The 19449-nt window shown below is 46.6% G+C and overlaps 1 protein-coding gene and 1 long non-coding RNA gene across 2 annotated transcripts; one reads left to right on the plus strand and one right to left on the minus strand.

Moving 5' to 3' along the window:
* Nucleotides 1–2364: 2364 nt before the first annotated feature.
* Nucleotides 2365–7223, minus strand: LOC309335715. Its single transcript, XR_014153651.1, has 2 exons — nucleotides 7066–7223; nucleotides 2365–6228 (listed from the first exon to the last, which is right to left on the minus strand). It is a non-coding gene; the product is annotated as an uncharacterized lncRNA (long non-coding RNA).
* A 71-nt stretch (nucleotides 7224–7294) lies between these two features.
* On the plus strand, nucleotides 7295–18393 carry ARMC7 (armadillo repeat containing 7). The gene is made up of 4 exons (XM_081850948.1): nucleotides 7295–7425; nucleotides 14136–14230; nucleotides 14546–14689; nucleotides 17022–18393. Exons 2-4 carry the CDS (start codon nucleotides 14140–14142, stop codon nucleotides 17357–17359), a joined length of 573 nt encoding a protein of 190 aa, XP_081707074.1. The 5' UTR covers nucleotides 7295–7425; nucleotides 14136–14139; the 3' UTR covers nucleotides 17360–18393.
* Nucleotides 18394–19449: the final 1056 nt, after the last annotated feature.

The following is a 19449-nucleotide window of genomic DNA, read 5'->3' on the forward strand; positions in this document are numbered from 1 at the left end:
GCTTACTGTGTTGGCTGGGGAAATTGCAGCTAACGTTGCCAAATCTTCTGTGTTTGAGCCATTGGGCCTAGGCTTGTTAAAACAGCCGTGTTTGACCTGGAACACAACTGTATTTTAATTCTGATATACTTGCTTGCTTTTCGTAGTTCCAGCTCCCCAGCTCACATTGTTCTTCTGATTCTGGTATTTCTTTCTAAACACTAACTTTAAGGTTTGTGGAGGATGTGAGCCAGATACAGCTTGGAATGGCAGGGATTTGTCGTCGATGAACTCCAGCACTTTCAAAACCAGAAAGCTTTAAGAATATGCTTGAACAAGAAGTTGTACAGTTGTAGGGTTCTGACCTGACAAGTCTATATTAATCTATTCAAACGACAAGGAACAAACCAAGGAAATGTTCATGCAGGACAGAACTACAATGGTGCACTGAAAGAGGGAATCCAAGTGGGTATTCCCTGTCTCCAGCCAAGTAACATGGGGTGCAATTCATTTCTCCTGCACAAGCTTCAGTAACATGAGCGAGAGCTGTTCATACTCTTCTCCTTACAGAGGAGCTTCTCTTCAGACGGGCTTTGAATCCAGTCCACTCCCATGCTATCTGTAATGAGTGGGGGATCTGCGGACCTCCAGATGTTCTTGGACTACAGCCCCCACCATCCCTGACCATTGACCATGCTGGCAAGGCCAGATGGGAGTTGCAGTCCAGCAGCATCATGCGGAAGGCAGACATGCATAGAAGCCACTAGAGAAGTTTAAGAAGCAGACAGTATTCAATTTCCTCTGCCGATTTAGGATACCACTGATTCCAGGTAGCTAGATATAAAACACAACCTCAAAGGTTATATTGTGATTCTGGTCTTTGTGGGGTGAAAGGATTTGCCATGTCTGAGAAGCATATGACCAAAGTATAAATTCAGCTGACATGCACACAAACATAGTTCTGAATACTCCTGTTCTATAGAAAGCCAAACCTCTTTTGGATTTGGGGCATTATAGTACATGGCAGCCTATTGCACTATTTGCATTTAAATATTCCTGACCAAATATACCAGGTAGAAAGTAGAAGAGAAGCATTTAAAAATAGAGTGTGCATATCCATACCATGTTCAGGACTGACATGGGATGTGCAAAAATGTGTTTTACAGGCAAATCTGGTACAAATTTTAGCTGCTAGCTTAGATGGTTTTTTAAAGGTGTGTCAGACAAATTCACGAAGGATACTGCTAAGAATGAAGTGGGGCTTCCTAGGACACTTCCAGACTGTTGCTGTTTTCAGATGGGATTCAACCACATACTTGCAGTTTCAGGTTGCACAATTATAGCTGACGGGGCAGTCTTGCACTACAGAACTGCTTCCTCCAAAGATGGGTCATTTCATGATAAGGAAAATGAAAAGCACTGGGAAATCCGAGCAAACAGATCAGAGGGTATGCTCATTAAGTTGCCAGGGTCATCTAATCTTCCTGCAAACAAGCTAGGATAAATGCTCAATAAATAGATTGTTTGGAAGTGTCCTTAGTCTACAGGTAGGATACATCCCAGTAGTGGAGAGTTACTGCCTTTATGTCCTTATTTTTAAATGTCTCAAAGTCATCTGGCTGGCTAATGTTGTAAAACTAGATGGACCTTTTGCATAATCCTCTTGGTCTCTTCTTATGTTGCTTCCCTAGGTGTGTGTTTTGTTTAGCCCAATTTATCCCTTGTGGGTTAGCAGCTTTCATTAAGCATCTCTAGATAGACTGGGCTCCTTAAAAGCACTGTAAGGAAAACACACACACACACACACACAGAGAGAGAGAGACAGACAGACAGACAGACAGACAGACAGCATATTCTCAATCCTACTCTCTACACTGGTGAAAACAGGTTCAGAAATAGAATATAGGCAGCTAGATCTCCAAAGTATCCAACATGGGGGGAGTTTCCTCAAATAAAAAAATATCATTAATTGGGTGCAAATTGCTCAGTATCATTTAATTCCACTCCCACCCCCCGATGCTGCAGTGGTGTTTAAGTAACATACACTGAATGAAGCACTTTTTATTAAGACTTCAATCAGAGGAGGCAAATCTTTCAGGTGCTGTTGGATGCAAAGTCCCACTTGTCCCAATGGCATAGTCAAAGATCAGGGAAGATGGGTGTTAATAGTTGTCCAACAATCTCTGGAGGATTACAGCTTCCCCATCCCAGTCCTAAAGAAACTGACAGTTGGACTAGAAGATTGGCATCAATTTAGGCCACTGTTGTAAAGCGATTTCTTTGCAATTTCTTGATCTCAGGACTGTGGCCAGTTTGTTACAATATGCTCTTGAACAAGATTGCTGCATTATTGCTTGGATATATACGTGTAGTCTTCTTTTTTAAAAAAATAATAATGTATTGATCCAAATGCACTTGGTAACTTTTGTAAAGCTGAAAACATTAAAGCAAATAGGCAGACTTAAGGACTTTGAACTGTAATGCACACCAACTTTTGTGCTTCCTTCAGGAATTGTGGAATGCTTTTTCTTCTTTCAGAATACACCATTTAAGAAGGGACCAAATATTAGCTTTTTCTATCCATGTCTGAATAAAGAAGCTAGGAAGTAAGACCTGTTTTGTTTAAGGCATTTTTTTGTTCATGAACTCTCAATAAAAATTTTAAACTTAGTATTTTAGATTCCCTGTAATTTCTCCATATCATTTTCCTCTGGATTAAGGGGAAACTGTTAATAAGGTTTCACATAGCAACTGATGTTGGTAGCCGTAATGTTGGTGAAGGAGGAACAAGGGTAGGACTGTTTCTGGTGCCTTTTGAACTAAATTCAATGTTGATTCTAGAGGAGCTCTATATGTTTCCTTCTTGTCAAGTACAGCTGTCATTTTGCTCCTTTGGCAACGGCTGCATGAGTTTCCTAGTTGGCAAGAGGAGTATTAACATTCCTGGCTGCATAACAAAACTGGTGGAAACACAGCAACTTAGTATTTAGTATTTAATAACTTGAGACTGTGGCCCTTTATGCACTTAACCTGGAAGTAAGAAACATTGAGTTCAATGGAATTTACTTATGGGTAGGCATACCTAGGATTGCACTGAAAGTAACATTAAAATACTGGTTGCATTAATGGTGGGGGGTATTGTGGTTTCAAATTCACTTACGACGTGCCCCTTCTACCTCACATTAAATTCTTTCACCCTGCATCAATACTACCTCCACATATCTTTAGCTCTCAACGTGACTGTTTTTTCCCCCTAAGTGACAAATTACAGTACAACAGCTATGCTCCTATAGATTTTTAAAACCAGTAATTTCTCTATTGCATGAGCACAAGTATAGTGCTGGACATCTGAGATTTTAAATAAAATGTCTGGCAAAGGTAATAAGTCACAAAGATTTCTTTCCTTAGATTTATACCTGTTGCATTGTGAAAGGCAAGTTCTGCTTGGTCACTAAGCTCTGGAACAGAACTGGCTTCTTCAAGACTTTCTGGGTAGGAAGTCAGGGGAATTAAGTTTTAATTAAATCCAGAAGCCAGGGAACACAAACACAGCTAGTTTTATTATACAACATTGAAAGCTAGCTAATCTGGAGAAACCAGCCAATAAAAAGACACTCCCATTCTCCATGACCTTCTTTCATGCTTACTATTCCCCTCCCCACCCCCCAAAAAAGCATTATAGGCAGACTATTTTCTAGAGAAGACCTGTTTCTCAAATAGCATAGAACTGAGACAGGAAAATATCAATTGTTAAACTACCTAAGGATTATATCAGTGTAGATGATACCGTGCTAATGGATCATTGGGCTGCCTCTGTAAGGCAGCTGCCTGTGTTTCTAAATTAAAGTTCCATTCCTTCTTAAGAAATATTAAAAGTTTCACTGATGTTAAAACAAAGAGGAACCTTATGTGTCACCCCTGTGCAGAAAAGGTGGGGTTGCTCCGAAACACACCCATAGGAGGACTTTCTTCCTCATCTACAACTAGTTGCCCAAGAAACTGGAATTAACAAACACCTATTCCTCACCCAACTTGCTCTGAGAGCAGTACAAAAGACTACTCCCTCCTCCGGCCTCTTCTAAGAAGCTCTCCAAAATATGCCCATTTCCTGTTCCACCCCACCACGCTACCAATTAGTAGGTCACAAGTAGGAACCTACTCAACAGGAACCTACTCCTGGCTAAGTGCTTAGGCAGGCCTGTCTCAGCCTTGGGTCTCCAAGTGTTCTTGAACTGCAACTTCACTGCTGGATAGCTCAGTAGGTAGAGCACAAAACCCAGCCAGAGGGGCAGGGTAGAAATAATAAATTATTGTATTATTATATCTTTTAATCTCAGGGTTATAGGTTTGAGTCCCACAATGGGCAAAAGATTCCTGCACTGCAAGGGGCTGGACTATAGGACACTGGAGGTACCTTCAGTACTACAATTCCATCATCCCTGAACACTGGTCAGATATTTGGGGACTCAAGGTTAAGAAAGGCTGGCTTAGATTCTAGTGACCATAGCCTCTCGCTCAGGTGTGGGGAGCCTTTGGCCCTTCAGATGTTGCTGAAGGGCCTCGGCCCTGCTTGCTTGAGCTGATAAGGAGTTGTACTTCTGCAACACCTGCCCTCTCCTGCTCATTGCTTCTTTGTTCACGTTCCAGAAAAGAGATCGCTGTTTACCCTCTTCACAACTGGACCACTGTTCCCTCTCTGGTTCACGTGACTCGATTCCTTACCTCATCCTTCACACTTTCCCTCAGGAAGGATCCCGTTCCTGGGTCTTGTGGCTTAAGAAGTCCCCCCCAACCACATACTGTTTTTGCAGCTCCAAGATCAATTTCTCAAACTGATTCTGTGTCACTGTAAACCATCTCCCCTAAATATAAAATATATACATGCACTGCCTAGAGTGGAGGGGAAGGTTGTGAACTTTATTTTAATACTTTTGATAATGGCAGAACATTTCATTATTATACAGATTCCCCGAAAAACTTATTATATCCCCCACTACCTCTTGAGTACTTTAAATCTTAAATTTTGTCAGCCTACAAGCAAACATGTGAGATTCTTAGGTAATTAAAAGGAACGTCAAGGGTGACACTCTTTGGACTGGGCTGACCGACTCAAATTCTCTTCCTTGTTCCACACAAGCAAATCAACCAAGGTAAGGGACTGTTGCTCCGTTAATTTGTACTGGGAAGACAGTGGCTGCAATCATTACAGGTGCTTGCAGGGAGACACAATTGTTCCTACAATTTATTGTCCAAGCTTTTGAAATGGAAATTTGAAGTCAGCAGTTCTCAAATCCCACCCACCTTGCAGACTACTAAGAAATTACTGGCTGTCTCAGTGGACTGCTTAGGTTGCAAATTTATACCCAGTTACCTAGAAGTAAGCTACCTTGAAGTCAGTAGAACGGAGTATAGCTATATGTAGAATTGACTCGAAACTTCACACTAAACAATTACAAAGAATTTGGGTAATATATTTACATCAGCACATCATTTTTGTTCACAATTACAAACACTTTTATGATCCAACTGCAGGAATTAATTCATGTTTCAAAATAAACAATGATTTCAGTGATTAAGCAGACACACGCCAGAAATAGACATTCATGTGTCGGAACAGTGGTTAGGAGTTTCTGCATAGGAAGCAAGAATATTGCTCATCTCTGAAATATTGTCTGAAAGCAGGGATATATTTCGCAACTGGACTTAACTGTCAGGGGTCCTTTACCTTTACCTTTTTACATGATTACCAGCAAAACAAAAAACCAAAAACCACACAACTCATATATGAAATGTTTAGGGCAGCCAAGACTCACCAAAACATGGCAAATTTTTGGAGTTGTGGCAATTCCCCTGTGCTAAATCATATGCTAAAAGTTGCATAAAAATTCAATGCAAGAACCAATACGTAATCTTAGGTTCCCTCAGACTCAAATCCTTATTCTTATGGACATTACATGCTCTCTCCCAAGAACTCTCAAGTTAATTAAGATATGACTTGCTGAAACCCCACTGAGTAGTCCAAGCCCAAACGCGCCTGTAGGAACCAATGGCATGGGAGCATAGTCATCTAGTCCATTTAGCCAGGTCTCTGTCTTTCCTCAGCAGTAAAAGGCCAGCTATGGGGCTGTTTTCTTCTGCGCCAGCTCAGCCAGTTGCTGCTGGCGCCTCTGCAGCACCTCCTGGCGTTTCTTTTCATAGTACTCGTACTCCCGGGCACGGATCTCCTCTACCTCAGGGAAAAAACGATGTCTGCAGTAAACAGAGGCAAAAAGAGAGTTAAGCAAGCCATGCAGCCCAACTCCCTACCTTTGCTTATCAGGCGTCCCTCAACAAAGCTCTATCCTGCCACCCACCGTGCATGTTAGTACAGTACACACAACCCATTCCTTTTCTGGTTGGGGAGGTTCTAAAACACAGGACGAGTCCTACCTAGCAAAGGACCACACACCGAAAAGTTCTTGGAAAAGAGAGTAATAAAACTTCCTACGGCCATTAGACTGATTGAGAGTTCATAAAGAGCTATGAATCTGTGTGGGGTGGGAGCCTTGGGGGAAACTCCAGACAGTCTTATGCACGTTTACCCAGCAGAAAGCCCCACAGAACAATGGGGCTTACTCCTCAGAAGGGCTGCAATGGGTTTGCAAGCCTGTTTCTGCAAAAACACAAAGCCTTGCAAAACTCGAGAGACCAAACAGATTGCATATGGCACAAACCTTCCGAACCAAGGGAAAACCCAACCCAGCAAAAGTTTGTATCGCAGCAGATCCGCTAGCTTTTAAAGGCGCCACAGCTACACGTTTTTTTTGGGGGGGGGTCTCCTTTATGAAGTCCACAAAAATGGGATCTTGCAAGAGGACTGCCCCGGACTTTTTCACGGTGCAATCCTCTGTGTGCTTATGATGCAAAAGTTCGGCGGGGATCACTCCCAAGAAAGTGAGCCGAGGGCCAAAGCCTTAAGCTGAAAGGTCAGGGAGCTGGAGAAGCTTGCTGGACTGTGCACTTTGTTTCCGACCTCAACACCAACCCCTGCCAGGCTCCTTGAGCTCCTCCTCCCTTTGGACTCCTGCCCAGGCCCTCTCACGGCACCTGTACACGAAGGCGGTCGCCAAGGCACAGAAGATGCCCCCAAACAACAAGGGCTTGGACAGACGTTTCTTCGCGGAGAAGCCCGCCATGGCTGGAAGGGGCTCGGCGGCGGAGCGGCAGAGCGGACCCTCCCACCTCTAAAGGGTACTTGTTCCCCGCTAGGGTGCTGCCCTTAGTGTAACTCTTCTGCCCGTTCTTCAACGCAACATCCGGTTTCCTGCGCGTTCCTGGAGTTTTTTTCCGTGCGTGCCGGCGTGTCTCGTCCGGAAGTTCCGTGCGAGGTTCTGCTGTGCCTCCAACCGGCTGGGCGATAAAGCGAGGCCGGTGCGGGCAAAGGAAGGAGCCATCCAAGGGCAGCAGGTAACGAAGTGGGCGGGGAAACGAACGGAAATACCCAGGGTTAGATTCCTATGGCAATATCCTATCCTAGACCTCGGTTTACCTGTAAGCCGCCTGGAGTCCCTATCAGGGGGAAAGACGGAGTACAGTATAAGAAAATACAGTGGTACCTCGGGTTACAGACGCTTCAGGTTACAGACTCCACTAACCCAGAAATAGTGCCTCGGGTTAAGAACTTTGCTTCAGGATGAGAACAGAAATTGTGCTCCGGCGGTGCGGCGGCAGCGGGAGGCCCCATTAGCTAAAGTGGTACCTCAGGTTAAGAACAGTTTCAGGTTAAAGACAGACCTCCGGAACGAATTAAGTACTTAACCCGAGGTACCATTGTATAGACGACTACTACCACCACTACTAGTAGCAACAATAATATGTTAACCTAGGTCTTTTTCAGCCATGTTCTGGTCAGGGCAGCCTTCCAGGGATCAGAAAGTCTTCTAGAATAAATATGGGAAACCTGATCCATCATATGTGTTATGTACTGAGTTGAATAGGATCCAAACTGCAGCAGTCTGATTGGTCCTAGAACAATAGGCTCCAAAAGGCAGCAGTCTGATTGGTCCTAGAACAATGCAGCAGTATGATTGGTTAGCAGGAACCACCCAATCATGCTCCAGATAGAAGTGAATCCACAACCTGATTGGCCTACAGTAGAATCCTGGAATTAGCCAATCATGTGCAGCCCATTGTGTAAATAATGTATATAAAGCAGATACTTTGAGGGGACATTCATTCATTCCTCCTCACCACTATGAGCTGAATAAAGAGCATGAAATCACTTTGCGACTCCGAGTATATTTCACTGGCGACGAAGGTGGGATCCCGCTGAGCTGACTGCCACACACAGCACCGCAGCACCGCCACCTGCCGCACCGCTGCCTCGCACCGTGTATCCAGGCTTCAGCTCCGGGACACAAGGAACTCAGAATGGCAACTGACAGCAGCTTCTCGCCATTCAACCCAGCATCTGGAGACTGGGAAGCGTACGCCTCCCGTTTCACCTTCCTCCTAGAAGCCAAAGGGGTCACCGATGAAGAAGACGCCAAGAAGAGGGCAATATTCTTCAGCGTCTGCGGAGAGGAGACATTTGAAATCGCCCGGGCTCTCCTTGCGCCTGAAGACGTCGCTACTGTTCCATACAAAACAATAATGGAACAGCTGAAGGGGCACTTTTCGCCACAGCCCTCAGTGGTGGCTCGTCGAAATGCCTTCTACGCAAAGCGGCAAGCCCCTGGGGAAACCATAACTGGGTTTGTGACCTCTCTCCGCCAAGCTGCCCGGTTCTGCAACTTCTCAGAGCTGGAGAACATGCTTCGTGACCGCCTCGTCGGTGGCCTGAAGGATGAGAAGCTGCAACGACGCCTCTACGCTAAGAAGAACCTAACGTTCCAGGTCGCTCTGGAGGAGGCCCTGGCAACGGAAGCTGCTGAGAGGTCGACGCAAGAGGCACGGCTGAGCCAGCCGTCCCAACCGAGGGTCCACCACGAAGACCTCACCAACGACTCGGGATCCGACAGGGAGGAGGTGCACCGAGTACAGCAGCGCACTCAAGCAGCCCACATACCACAGCTGCCTCGACGAGAAGGAGGGAACTGCGCAAGCTGTGGAGAAAGTCACGAGAGGAGGACCTGCCGTTTCCGCAACGCAGAGTGCAGGCAGTGCAGAAAATTGGGACACATCGCCCGGGTGTGTCGGGCTCGGCCCACCCGAAGCCAGGCATCAGATGACCAATCCAAGAGCCCCAGGTCCCGGGGCCCAACGCACCAAGGCAACTCGACGGAGCTCACAGACTTCCAGGTATACCAGTTGCCCCACCCCAACGTAGAGAAAATTTATGTAGAGGTACAGATAGAGGGGGCCCCATACCGCATGGAGCTTGACACGGGTTCAACTCTATCCATAATCTCGGCAAGGACCTTAAGGAAACTGTGTCCTACTGGGGGTCCCAAACTCAGGCCGGCCCCATTCACCCTCCGGGACTTCCAGAAACGTAAGGTCCCCACAATGGGGGTGGGGACCTTCAGGGTGCAATACCGAGGGCGGACGCGGCAACTGGACTTGCTTGTGGTCAAGGGCCCCTACATTAGCTTACTGGGGTTGGCATGGTTTGGACCACTGGGACTAGCCATCACCGGGGTGAACCACATGAGCTTACAAGTGGACATGGATGCCATATGCAAGGAGTTTCCGGGGGTTTTCGATGGGAAATTGGGACAGTATACGGGCCCCCCCATTGCTCTACAGCTTGACCCCGCAGTACGACCAGTCAGGCTCAAGGCCCGCCGGGTCCCATTCACCCTGAAACCCCGTATAGACGAGGAATTGGACCGACTCGTGGAGCAAGGAGTGCTGGAGCCGGTGCCTAATGCCCCCTGGGAAACCCCAATCGTCACACCCGTCAAGCCTAATGGTTCGGTCCGCATCTGCGCAGACTACAAATGTACCATAAACAAGGCCCTCATGGCCCATGCATACCCAGTGCCAGTGGTCAGCCATGTCCTTGCCACCCTGGCTGGGTCGAAAATTTTTGGCAAGCTGGACTTGGCCCAAGCATATCAACAGCTGCCAGTAGATGAGGCCACAGCAGAGGCACAGACGATTGTGACGCACAGAGGAGCGTTCAGGGTAAAGCGGCTGCAATTCGGGGTCAGCGTGGCACCAGGCATATTCCAGAATCTAATGGACTCTCTCCTTAAAGGGATTCCTGGTGTCACCCCCTTCTTTGATGATGTGTTGATTGCCGGGCCCACACCAGAGGAGTTTGAGGACCGCCTCCGCACTGTTCTGCACCGTTTCCAGATGGCGGGTCTCAAGGTGAAGCGGGAAAAATGTCTACTAGGAGTGCCTCAAGTGGACTTTCTGGGATTTATGGTGGATGCAGAAGGGGTTCACCCGACTGGGGACAAGGTACGGGCCATTTGTGATGCCCCAGCGCCCAAGAACAAGACTGAACTTCAGGCCTTCTTGGGATTATTGAACTTTTACCATTCCTTCCTTCCCCACAAGGCAGCGGTAGCGGAGCCCCTACACAGACTCCTGGACAAGCGGGCCCCTTGGGTGTGGGGCCAGCGCCAGGAGGCCGCATTCCAGGCAGTCAAGGACTTGCTTGTCTCAAACTCGGTCTTGGCACACTTCGACGAGAGGCTGCCGGTGGTGCTAGCATGCGACGCCTCGCCCTATGGCATCGGCGCTGTCCTGGGACACCAACTCCCGGATGGAAGAGAGGTACCGGTAGCATACTTTTCCCAGACACTCAACGAAACCGAGCGGAACTACTCGCAAATCGACAAGGAGGGTCTGGCAATCGTGAAGGGAGTAAAAAAATTCCATGATTTCTTGTACGGGCGGCCCTTCACCGTGGTGACTGACCACAAGCCGTTGCTTGGCTTGTTTGCCCCCGAAAAGCAGACCCCCCAAGTGCGGTCTCCTCGCGTCCTCAGGTGGTCAATTTTCCTTGCCAGCTACCAGTATGCACTGATTCACCGCCCTGGAAAGGCGATGGGCCATGCAGACGCCCTCAGCAGGCTACCACTACCGGAAACAGGCCCCGACCCAGCACCTGCACAAGAGGTTATGAGCCTGGAGCTGCTTCCTGACCGCCCCATTCAGGCACAAGAAGTTGCACACCATTCCAAGAAAGATAGGGTCATCTCCCGGGTCCTGGACTGGGTGTGGAGGGGATGGCCCAGCCGCAGCCCCGGGCCAGAATTCGCCGGCTACACAACCCGCAAACATGAACTGTCAGCCCACAAGGGGTGCCTGTTATGGGGAAGCAGGGTCGTTGTTCCCCAGCCCCTCCGCAAAAGGGTCCTCACAGCCCTACACGAGACACACCCAGGGGTAGTAAGAATGAAGGCCCTTGCCAGGAGTTATGTGTGGTGGCCGGGGATCGACGGAGAGATAGAGGCCTGGGTCAAACACTGCCAGGCCTGCCAGGAATCCCGCCCAGATCCCCCAAGGGCCCCAGTCCAGTCCTGGGAGTCCGCCCGAGCACCATGGTCACGCCTGCATGTGGACTTCGCTGGCCCCTTTCAGGGGAAAACATTCTTCATAGTGGTGGACTCCTACACCAAATGGCTGGAAGTCGCACTGGTACCGTCCACTTCTACGTCCGCAGCCATCCGGGTACTACGCAGGCTGTTTGCAACCCACGGGCTCCCTGACACTCTCGTCTCAGACAACGGGACTGCATTTACATCAGGAGAATTTCAAACCTTCACAGTGCAGAACGCCATCCGCCACATCCGTTCGGCGCCATTCCACCCTGCCACCAATGGCCAAGCAGAACGCATGGTGCGGACCACCAAGGACACCCTTCGCCGCATGACGCAAGGGGATTGGGAGTACCGCCTTGCCACATTCCTTCTAGCACAGCACAGCACCCCCAGCTCAACGACTGGCCGGAGCCCCGCTGAACTACTAATGGGTCGGCGCCTTGCAATCAGATTGGACCGCCTTCACCCCGATAGAGCTCAGGATGAGGTAGTGGTGGGGGAAGGCAGGAACCCCCGGACCTTCGAGGCCCAGGACCCAGTGTACGCAAAGAATTTTGGGGCAGGCCCTGCATGGGTACCTGCCACAGTCACCAGGGTCACGGGCCCCGTGTCGTACGAGGTGCTAACAGATGGGGGGCAATGCTGGCGCCGCCACTGCGACCAGATACGGCGACGATTCCCGGGAGAAAACCAGGAGGAGGAGGACAGGTCAGAGAAGTCCCAAGGGAACAGTGGGGCAGTGAGGCCCATAGAGCAGCAGGGGCAAGCAGGAGAGGCAGAATCAGTAAATACAGAGAGGACCCGCGAGGCCGAAAGGACACCGGAACCAGAACCACGACTGAGCGAGCCGGTTGCGCCAGACCAAACAGCCCCATCCTTGGAACACGAGCCAGAACCTGAACCCCGGACCAGGGAACACCCCAGGCCGCAACGCACACGTAGGCCACCGGCGTACCTTGAGGACTATGAATGCGACCTTCCGGGCAGGACTGGAACTTAGAGGGGAGGGGTGTTATGTACTGAGTTGAATAGGATCCAAACTGCAGCAGTCTGATTGGTCCTAGAACAATAGGCTCCAAAAGGCAGCAGTCTGATTGGTCCTAGAACAATGCAGCAGTATGATTGGTTAGCAGGAACCACCCAATCATGCTCCAGATAGAAGTGAATCCACAACCTGATTGGCCTACAGTAGAATCCTGGAATTAGCCAATCATGTGCAGCCCATTGTGTAAATAATGTATATAAAGCAGATACTTTGAGGGGACATTCATTCATTCCTCCTCACCACTATGAGCTGAATAAAGAGCATGAAATCACTTTGCGACTCCGAGTATATTTCAATATGACATGTTTTCCCATGGTGGGGAGGACACCCCAAAGGAGAGGGGAGTGGCAGTTGTTTCATGGGACCATTAGATCATACACACGGGTGATGCTGTGGTCTAAGCCACTGAGCCGCTTAGACTTGCCAATCAGAAGGTTGGTGGTTCGAATCCCTGCAACGGGATGAGCTCCCATTGCTCTGTCCCAGCTCCTGTCAACCTAGCAGTTCAAAAGCACACCAGTGCAAGTAGATGAATAGGTACCGCTGTGGCAGAAAGGTAAACTACATTTCCGTGCGCTCTGGCTTCCATCACTGTGTCCCATTGTGCCAGAAGTGGTTTAGTCATGCTGGCTACGACCTAGGAAGCTGTATGTGGATAAACACCAACTCCCTTGGCCTGAAAGTGAGATGAGCACTGCAACCCCATAGTCGCTTTGGACTGGACTTAACCATCCAGGGGTTCTTTACCTTTTACCTTTGATCTAAGGTAAACACGGGTAAATACTGGAGAAGTGGTGTTTTAAGGACACATCTACACAAGTCGCAAAGTGTTGCCCTGGTGGAGTGGTAGGTTATAGTCACACAGGCTCATTTATTTTACTGGGAGCTTTTCCATAGTTATGTGGAGGAACTGGAGAGTAGGAATACTAGTTGGTGGGGCATCGATTGAATTTTTGTACGCCCTGTGTCTTCTAGTTCCCTGTTTAGTTAATATTTAAAAGAGGAAGTAGTGGGTGTTCTTTTAAAGGACATCGGAGAAATTGGCAATATTTTTTGCTGTAATTCTGAGTACACAAAGGTGAGGAGACTAGTCATAATTAGAAAATGTTTTCTGTCAAATCGCTTCCTGCCTCAGTGAGAACCTAAGAGTTGTCCTGAACAAGCACATATAAACCATATCCGTGTTTTAAAACACTAAGGGACATGAACAGAGAGTTTGTCGTATGGCAGCATAGGAAGCTTGGAGGGCGAATGTTATAGGCAAAGATCTAACTTGGAAAGTTTAGCTTCATGGTTTGTTTTCAGGTCAAAAGTAGATTTGATTCTACAGACATGTGGAAGTACTTTTTTGAGGCAGTGGGATTTTCCACATTTGGGGATGGAAAATGTTTTTTCCTGAAATAAAAGCAAAATGCATTTAGGAAGCCTGCCCCATTCAAAGAATAGTAGTTTATTCACTGCTCGTATAAAATTATTAGCTTGAAATTATACATAGTCTAAAGAGGCTAAACATTAAAGACAAGGAAATTGGGATTGAAAATGGAGAAGAAATCTTTCACAGAACCTTTCAGTACTCCTGTAATAGTACGTCCTTCAGAATATTATTTCAAATGAAACTCTGCCTTTTCTTCTAGCACCATGTCCCAAAACCACAAGGACCTACTAGGTCTGGGTCGCCTTGAATACCTACAGGCCCTAGTCACTGAATTCCAGGTGACTGAGAGCTCTGGTGAGTATAATTTATTGGCCACTAGCTGCTTTTGTTCTCTGTGTATAAATGCCTTGCCCATCTTAGTTGCTTCTTTCCTCCTCTCAAGAGTTGTTGCTTTGATAACACAGTTTTTATTCATTTTCCTCTTCAAACTGTTTAACATGGTTGCATTGTATATATTTTTGTTTGCATTAGAGCATGTGACATGCAATATTACATAAAAATCAAACAACCACCAAAACTCAAGTAAACGTTTCTGAATATATTAACAAAGTTGTGTAAAAATGTATATACCAAAAATATTACCTCAAGAGTTGTTTTATATTATTTCAGAAGCCAAGGAGCAGGTGTTGGCCAATCTAGCTAATTTTGCTTATGATCCTAAGAACTATGAATATCTCCGGCAGCTGAAAGTATTGGACCTGTTCCTAGATATGCTCAGTGAGGACAATGAAACCCTTGTGGAATTTGCACTTGGTAAGGCTTGGGTTTAAGCTTGATGCTTACTATGAATTAAAGCAATTTTTAAGAGCTTCTCTCAGCCTCCACACTTGAAATTATACTCCCACATCATTTTAGGGATAGTCAAGTTAGTCAGTCTTGGTATATGGCAGTGGTTTTTTTTACCTTTACCTTTATGGCAGTGGTTATGATTGTAAGCTGGGAAGGCCTCATGGTTCAGCCATTAAATCTCTAACTGTTTAATCCTGTATACATCTGCTCAGACCTATGTCCCACTGTTCAGTGGGGCTTCCTTCTGGGTAAGCAAGCATTGGATTGCAGCCTGTGGCTTTAAGGAAACTTCTCTCTTTCTCTTCAGCCTCAAACCCCCATTAAATGTTGACCTCTCTTACAATGTGTATAAAAGCAGGATTACTAAGAAAATGTGTGTGAAACATTTTAGTGTTCAGTGCACTATATAAATACTGAATATCATCATTATTAAAATCTGTATCCTTTGTGGGGGCAAGATAAATCTTCACAATTAGAAGAAATTTAGTCAGAGCAGCCAGCTAACATTGTAAACTTAGGAAAAGAGCAGTTCCTGTGCCATTCCAGTTGTTTTTGGACTCCAACTCCCCCAGCCAGCACGCTCAATGGTCAGGGAACATGGGCGTTGCTGTCCAGCAAAATCTGGAGGGACATAGCTTCTCCATACCCATACACCAGTATCACTTGTGAAGAAAACACAATGGGTTAAATGTATCGGCCCACACAGTGTGGAAATAATTGTTTACTTTTATTATCATCATGCTAATTACTCAGCATCCAAAATCTTTCAGCAAATGATTCAGTTTTATTTCTCGAAGCCATGAGCAGAACAGTTGGCCCCCATAAATCCCAGGACCTGTTAACATGTAGGATATCCCACTTCTTGTAAAAGGCTGCTTAGTCTGACATGCGGAGTTGAAGGAGCAGGTGAGACACTGCTGAGCCAATAAGAGCAGGAAGCAGACAAGTTTTGAAAACAAAGGAGCATTCTCTTATGCAGAGGCTGCAGCACTTACACAGTGCCTTCTAGTGTTGTGTGTGAAGAATTAGTATGAATGCTTTGGTTGGAAAAAAAACAGGAAGGCTTTTTCAGAATGAAAACAAGGTAGATAATTGCAATCAGAGGGAGTTGTTATGCGGAGAAAGAAAGAAAACAAAAAGTTTTTAAGTTGAACAAGAACCCAGTGGTGTTCTTTTATTGCAGATAGCTTAGTGTGTAACCCCGCTGGGTTCTTGTTCCACTTGTTTTCTTTCTTTTCCCTCTCATAAAAAAACTGTGTGTTAAGCTAATGAGGAACCTGTGGCAGAGTGTGAAAATAGTTAAAAGTACACTAGTATTGCCACCAGTCAACTTTGCAAGACATAAATTACATCGTTCCCAGCCCATAATGCCCTATGCCTCTTGCTAGTTCTTCCCTTCAGCATCTTGTCCTTTGCCAACAGATCCCAAATTCTTCTTAATCTCATTTTGTAAGTGGCAGATCCCCCCTTTCCCCCCCAATGTGTGCAATGTTTACAATTAATTCTGATGACAGAATCTGAATATATAATAGAAGTTTTAACCTGTGTCTGCCTGGCTACAACTCCCACTGAAATCTCCCCTCCCTCTAGTAACCACTTGCCTTCGTTGTGGATGTTGGGGAAAGAGGAAGGGAAAGTCAGGACAGTGCAGAGGAAAGCACACAAGCTACATAGGGAAAGACTTAGATCATGGTTTCCCAAACTTGGGTCTCCAGCTGTTTTTGGGACTACAGTTCCCATCATCCCTGACCACTGGTCGTGCTAGCTAGGGATGGTAGGAGTTGTAGTCCAAAAACAGCTGGAGACCCAAATTTGGGGAACCCTGACTTAATAATAAAATTAATTTATCCTGCCCATCTGATTGGGTTTCCCCAGCCACTCTTGGTGGCTTACAACATATATAAAAACATATCAAACATTAAAAAACAAAATATGCTGACAAGCAACAAACAAACCACTAAATCAATAGAAACCAATAACAACAATAATAAACAGTTTACAGTTATACCCAAATTAAAATTACCGCCAACTTCAAATAAACATTTAACCAACACCAACCCAACAAAAAACTGAGGAACCAAAATTAGAACAGTTTAAAACATTTTAGCCAGTTGCCCCAGCCCAAGAGTTGTTCCAGCAATGTCCCCCCGGCCTCCCAGAAGCCTCTTTTAGCTGTTCAGGGTGAGTCTGGGTGACTTCGATGAACCTGGTTGCCTCAATACCTATGGCAGTGGTAAATGTGAAGTAGATGAGAAGGCTGGTCCTGTCTTTACTATCTCATTCTCTCGTACTTTAGGTGGCCTTTGTAACCTTTGCCTGGACAAAATCAACAAAGACTATATCTTGGAGGCAGATGGTGTCGCAGCCGTTGTTGGTGCCCTCTCCAGCTCCAATGAAGAGACTGTGATGTCTGCAGTCACTACTTTAATGTACTTGACCACCCCCCAGTCTCGCCAACAGATCACGGCTCTTCCCGTGGTGGAATGCATGCTGCGCTTCTCCCTCTCGGCCAACCGGAGGCTACGAAACCTGGCCACCATCTTCCTTGAAGATTACTGCACCCCTCATCAGGTAGAGGCGGCCAAAGCCCTGACCGAACACACCGCCCTAGGAATCCCCCTGCCAAAGGACTGATGCGGCACGGAGGGCAGCTGAAAAGCTTTTCATGAAAGAAGCAGCAGCCCTTGTGTTGGAAATAGCCAGCCCTCTTGTGAGGAAAATCATCTCTGGAATCTCACTTTAAAAAGAGACTCTTCAGGAACTGTTAAGCACCACGAGGCACGCATCTGATGCTGTCATTTTTAGGGGCTACTGAAATATTTTGGCACCTAGTCACATTACACTGCGCTTTGGTGGGAGGCTGCATTACACCGAGGTGTTCTGCTGCCTAGCTCTTCTGGGTAAGCCAGCCTTCCATCTGCTGGGTGGGCTTCTCACTGGCAGAAGACAGCAGGAAGTCCCAAAACAGGGCACTGCAAGGGCAAGGAAGGGCTAAGTTGAGCCAGCCCAGGATCTGCAGGATCCTAAGCTGGTCTTAGTACCAAGATGCAGTGCATTCAAGGTGAATCTGGGCCCAGTTCCTACACTGACCTGGAGATGGTGCAGCGATCTGGCCCAGTTCAAGCCTGACTGTTCTGCCCCACCGCCACTGCTTTGCAGCCAAAGTGAGCTGCGATGCTACTGATGCAGTAGGGGCTCTACTGCTTGGCCAAGCTCTGCCAGCAGGGCTGGGAGTTTAGATTGCCCCTTAAGCTTGTTTTTCATTCCACTGGAATGAAAGTCAGTCATTCTATTGGAATGAACGTGGGGTTCCTTGCCAATAGAAGTTCAGCAGGAATCAGGAGATGTGCCATGATTATGCTTAGTTGTCTTGTTACATTTTGTTATAAATCTAACAAAATCCCAATGCATTTTTACTTTCTTCCTCTTTTTTATTTTTTACACTTCCTTTCTTTTTTAAGGAAGCTTGGCAGAGTTCCATTAGTGCTTTCTGTCAATTGACTTTGCAAACTCTGCATTGTTCATACATGCTTTTGGAGTGTGAAATTTTTTAACCAACCAGATTTGATTGATGGCTTTACTGTTGTGGTGGTATTTTGTACCGCCTTGTTATCTCTTCTGTGAAAGCGTGGTTTATAAATATTTGAATAAAGAACAGATAGATAAAATATTGTTATCTGGAGATTTAAATCATGCTACAGGACCCTAATAGCTATTATAGTGGATATACCTTGGAGCAGGAGAATACAGGTGGGAATCCTGTTGCCCTCCAAATATAGTTGGGACTCCAATTCCCATCAGCCAGTGCGGTCAGGAATGATGGGCGTTGGAACATTTGGAAAGTCATGGGTTGCACATCCCTGCTTTAGCTGGGCTTTTGTTTCTTTAAACAGCAGAATGAACAGAAGACAGGTGAGCAATAGCGAATGGCTCAGTTGGTTAGAGTGTGGTGCTGATAATGCCAAGTTTGCAGGTTTGATCCCTGTCTGGGACAGCTGCATATTTCTTGCATTGCAGGGAGCTGAACTAGATCAGAGCTTTCCAAACTGTGTGCTGTGACATGTTAGTGTGTCGGCTGCAGTGTGTAGGTGTTGTTGGGATCGTCCTACTCTCATGTAGAACCCTGGTAGAGACACATGCCCAACTGACATGTTCTCTCCCTCCTGGTCGGTCGGGAGCTTCAAAAGCTTTCTCTAGCCTGAACTTCACAGCAATTGATACCAAGAAGCATAAGCACACTTAGGGATCCTGCAGAGTATTTGCAGTTTGCGTAACAGACTCAGTAGCTCAGCATCTTGGCTAATCTACTTTATTTACATATAATACACTCGGAGCATTCTGACTTAGCTCCTTCCTCTTTCTCATCAGACAGCAAAGAGAGAAGGAACAAAGGACAATAGTCCCACTTTCCAGAACACAGTAATACCAAAACATCCTGTCTCCGTCACTTCCCACTATGTGGAATGAAAACATACACCGTCATGTGATAGACAACAATCTCGTGACTGCAAACACGGAGCAAAAATCCTAACAGATGTGTCTGTTAGGATATTTCCGTTCCACCTTAAAAAGGGAGCAGGTTGTTGTGTCACAGCCTGCGTACGTCCGGCTCACAGGAAGTTTCTGTTTTGTATATAGCTGTTGTCTCTCTCTGTCTCGACACGCAGGCAGGCAGTCGTGTTTTTTCCTTTGTTCTGACCAACACTGAATAAAGTTGTAAATAA

The sequence above is a fragment of the Podarcis erhardii genome (assembly GCF_964252035.2).
Source record: "Podarcis erhardii genome assembly, chromosome: 2".
NCBI classification, from domain to species: domain Eukaryota; kingdom Metazoa; phylum Chordata; class Lepidosauria; order Squamata; family Lacertidae; genus Podarcis; species Podarcis erhardii.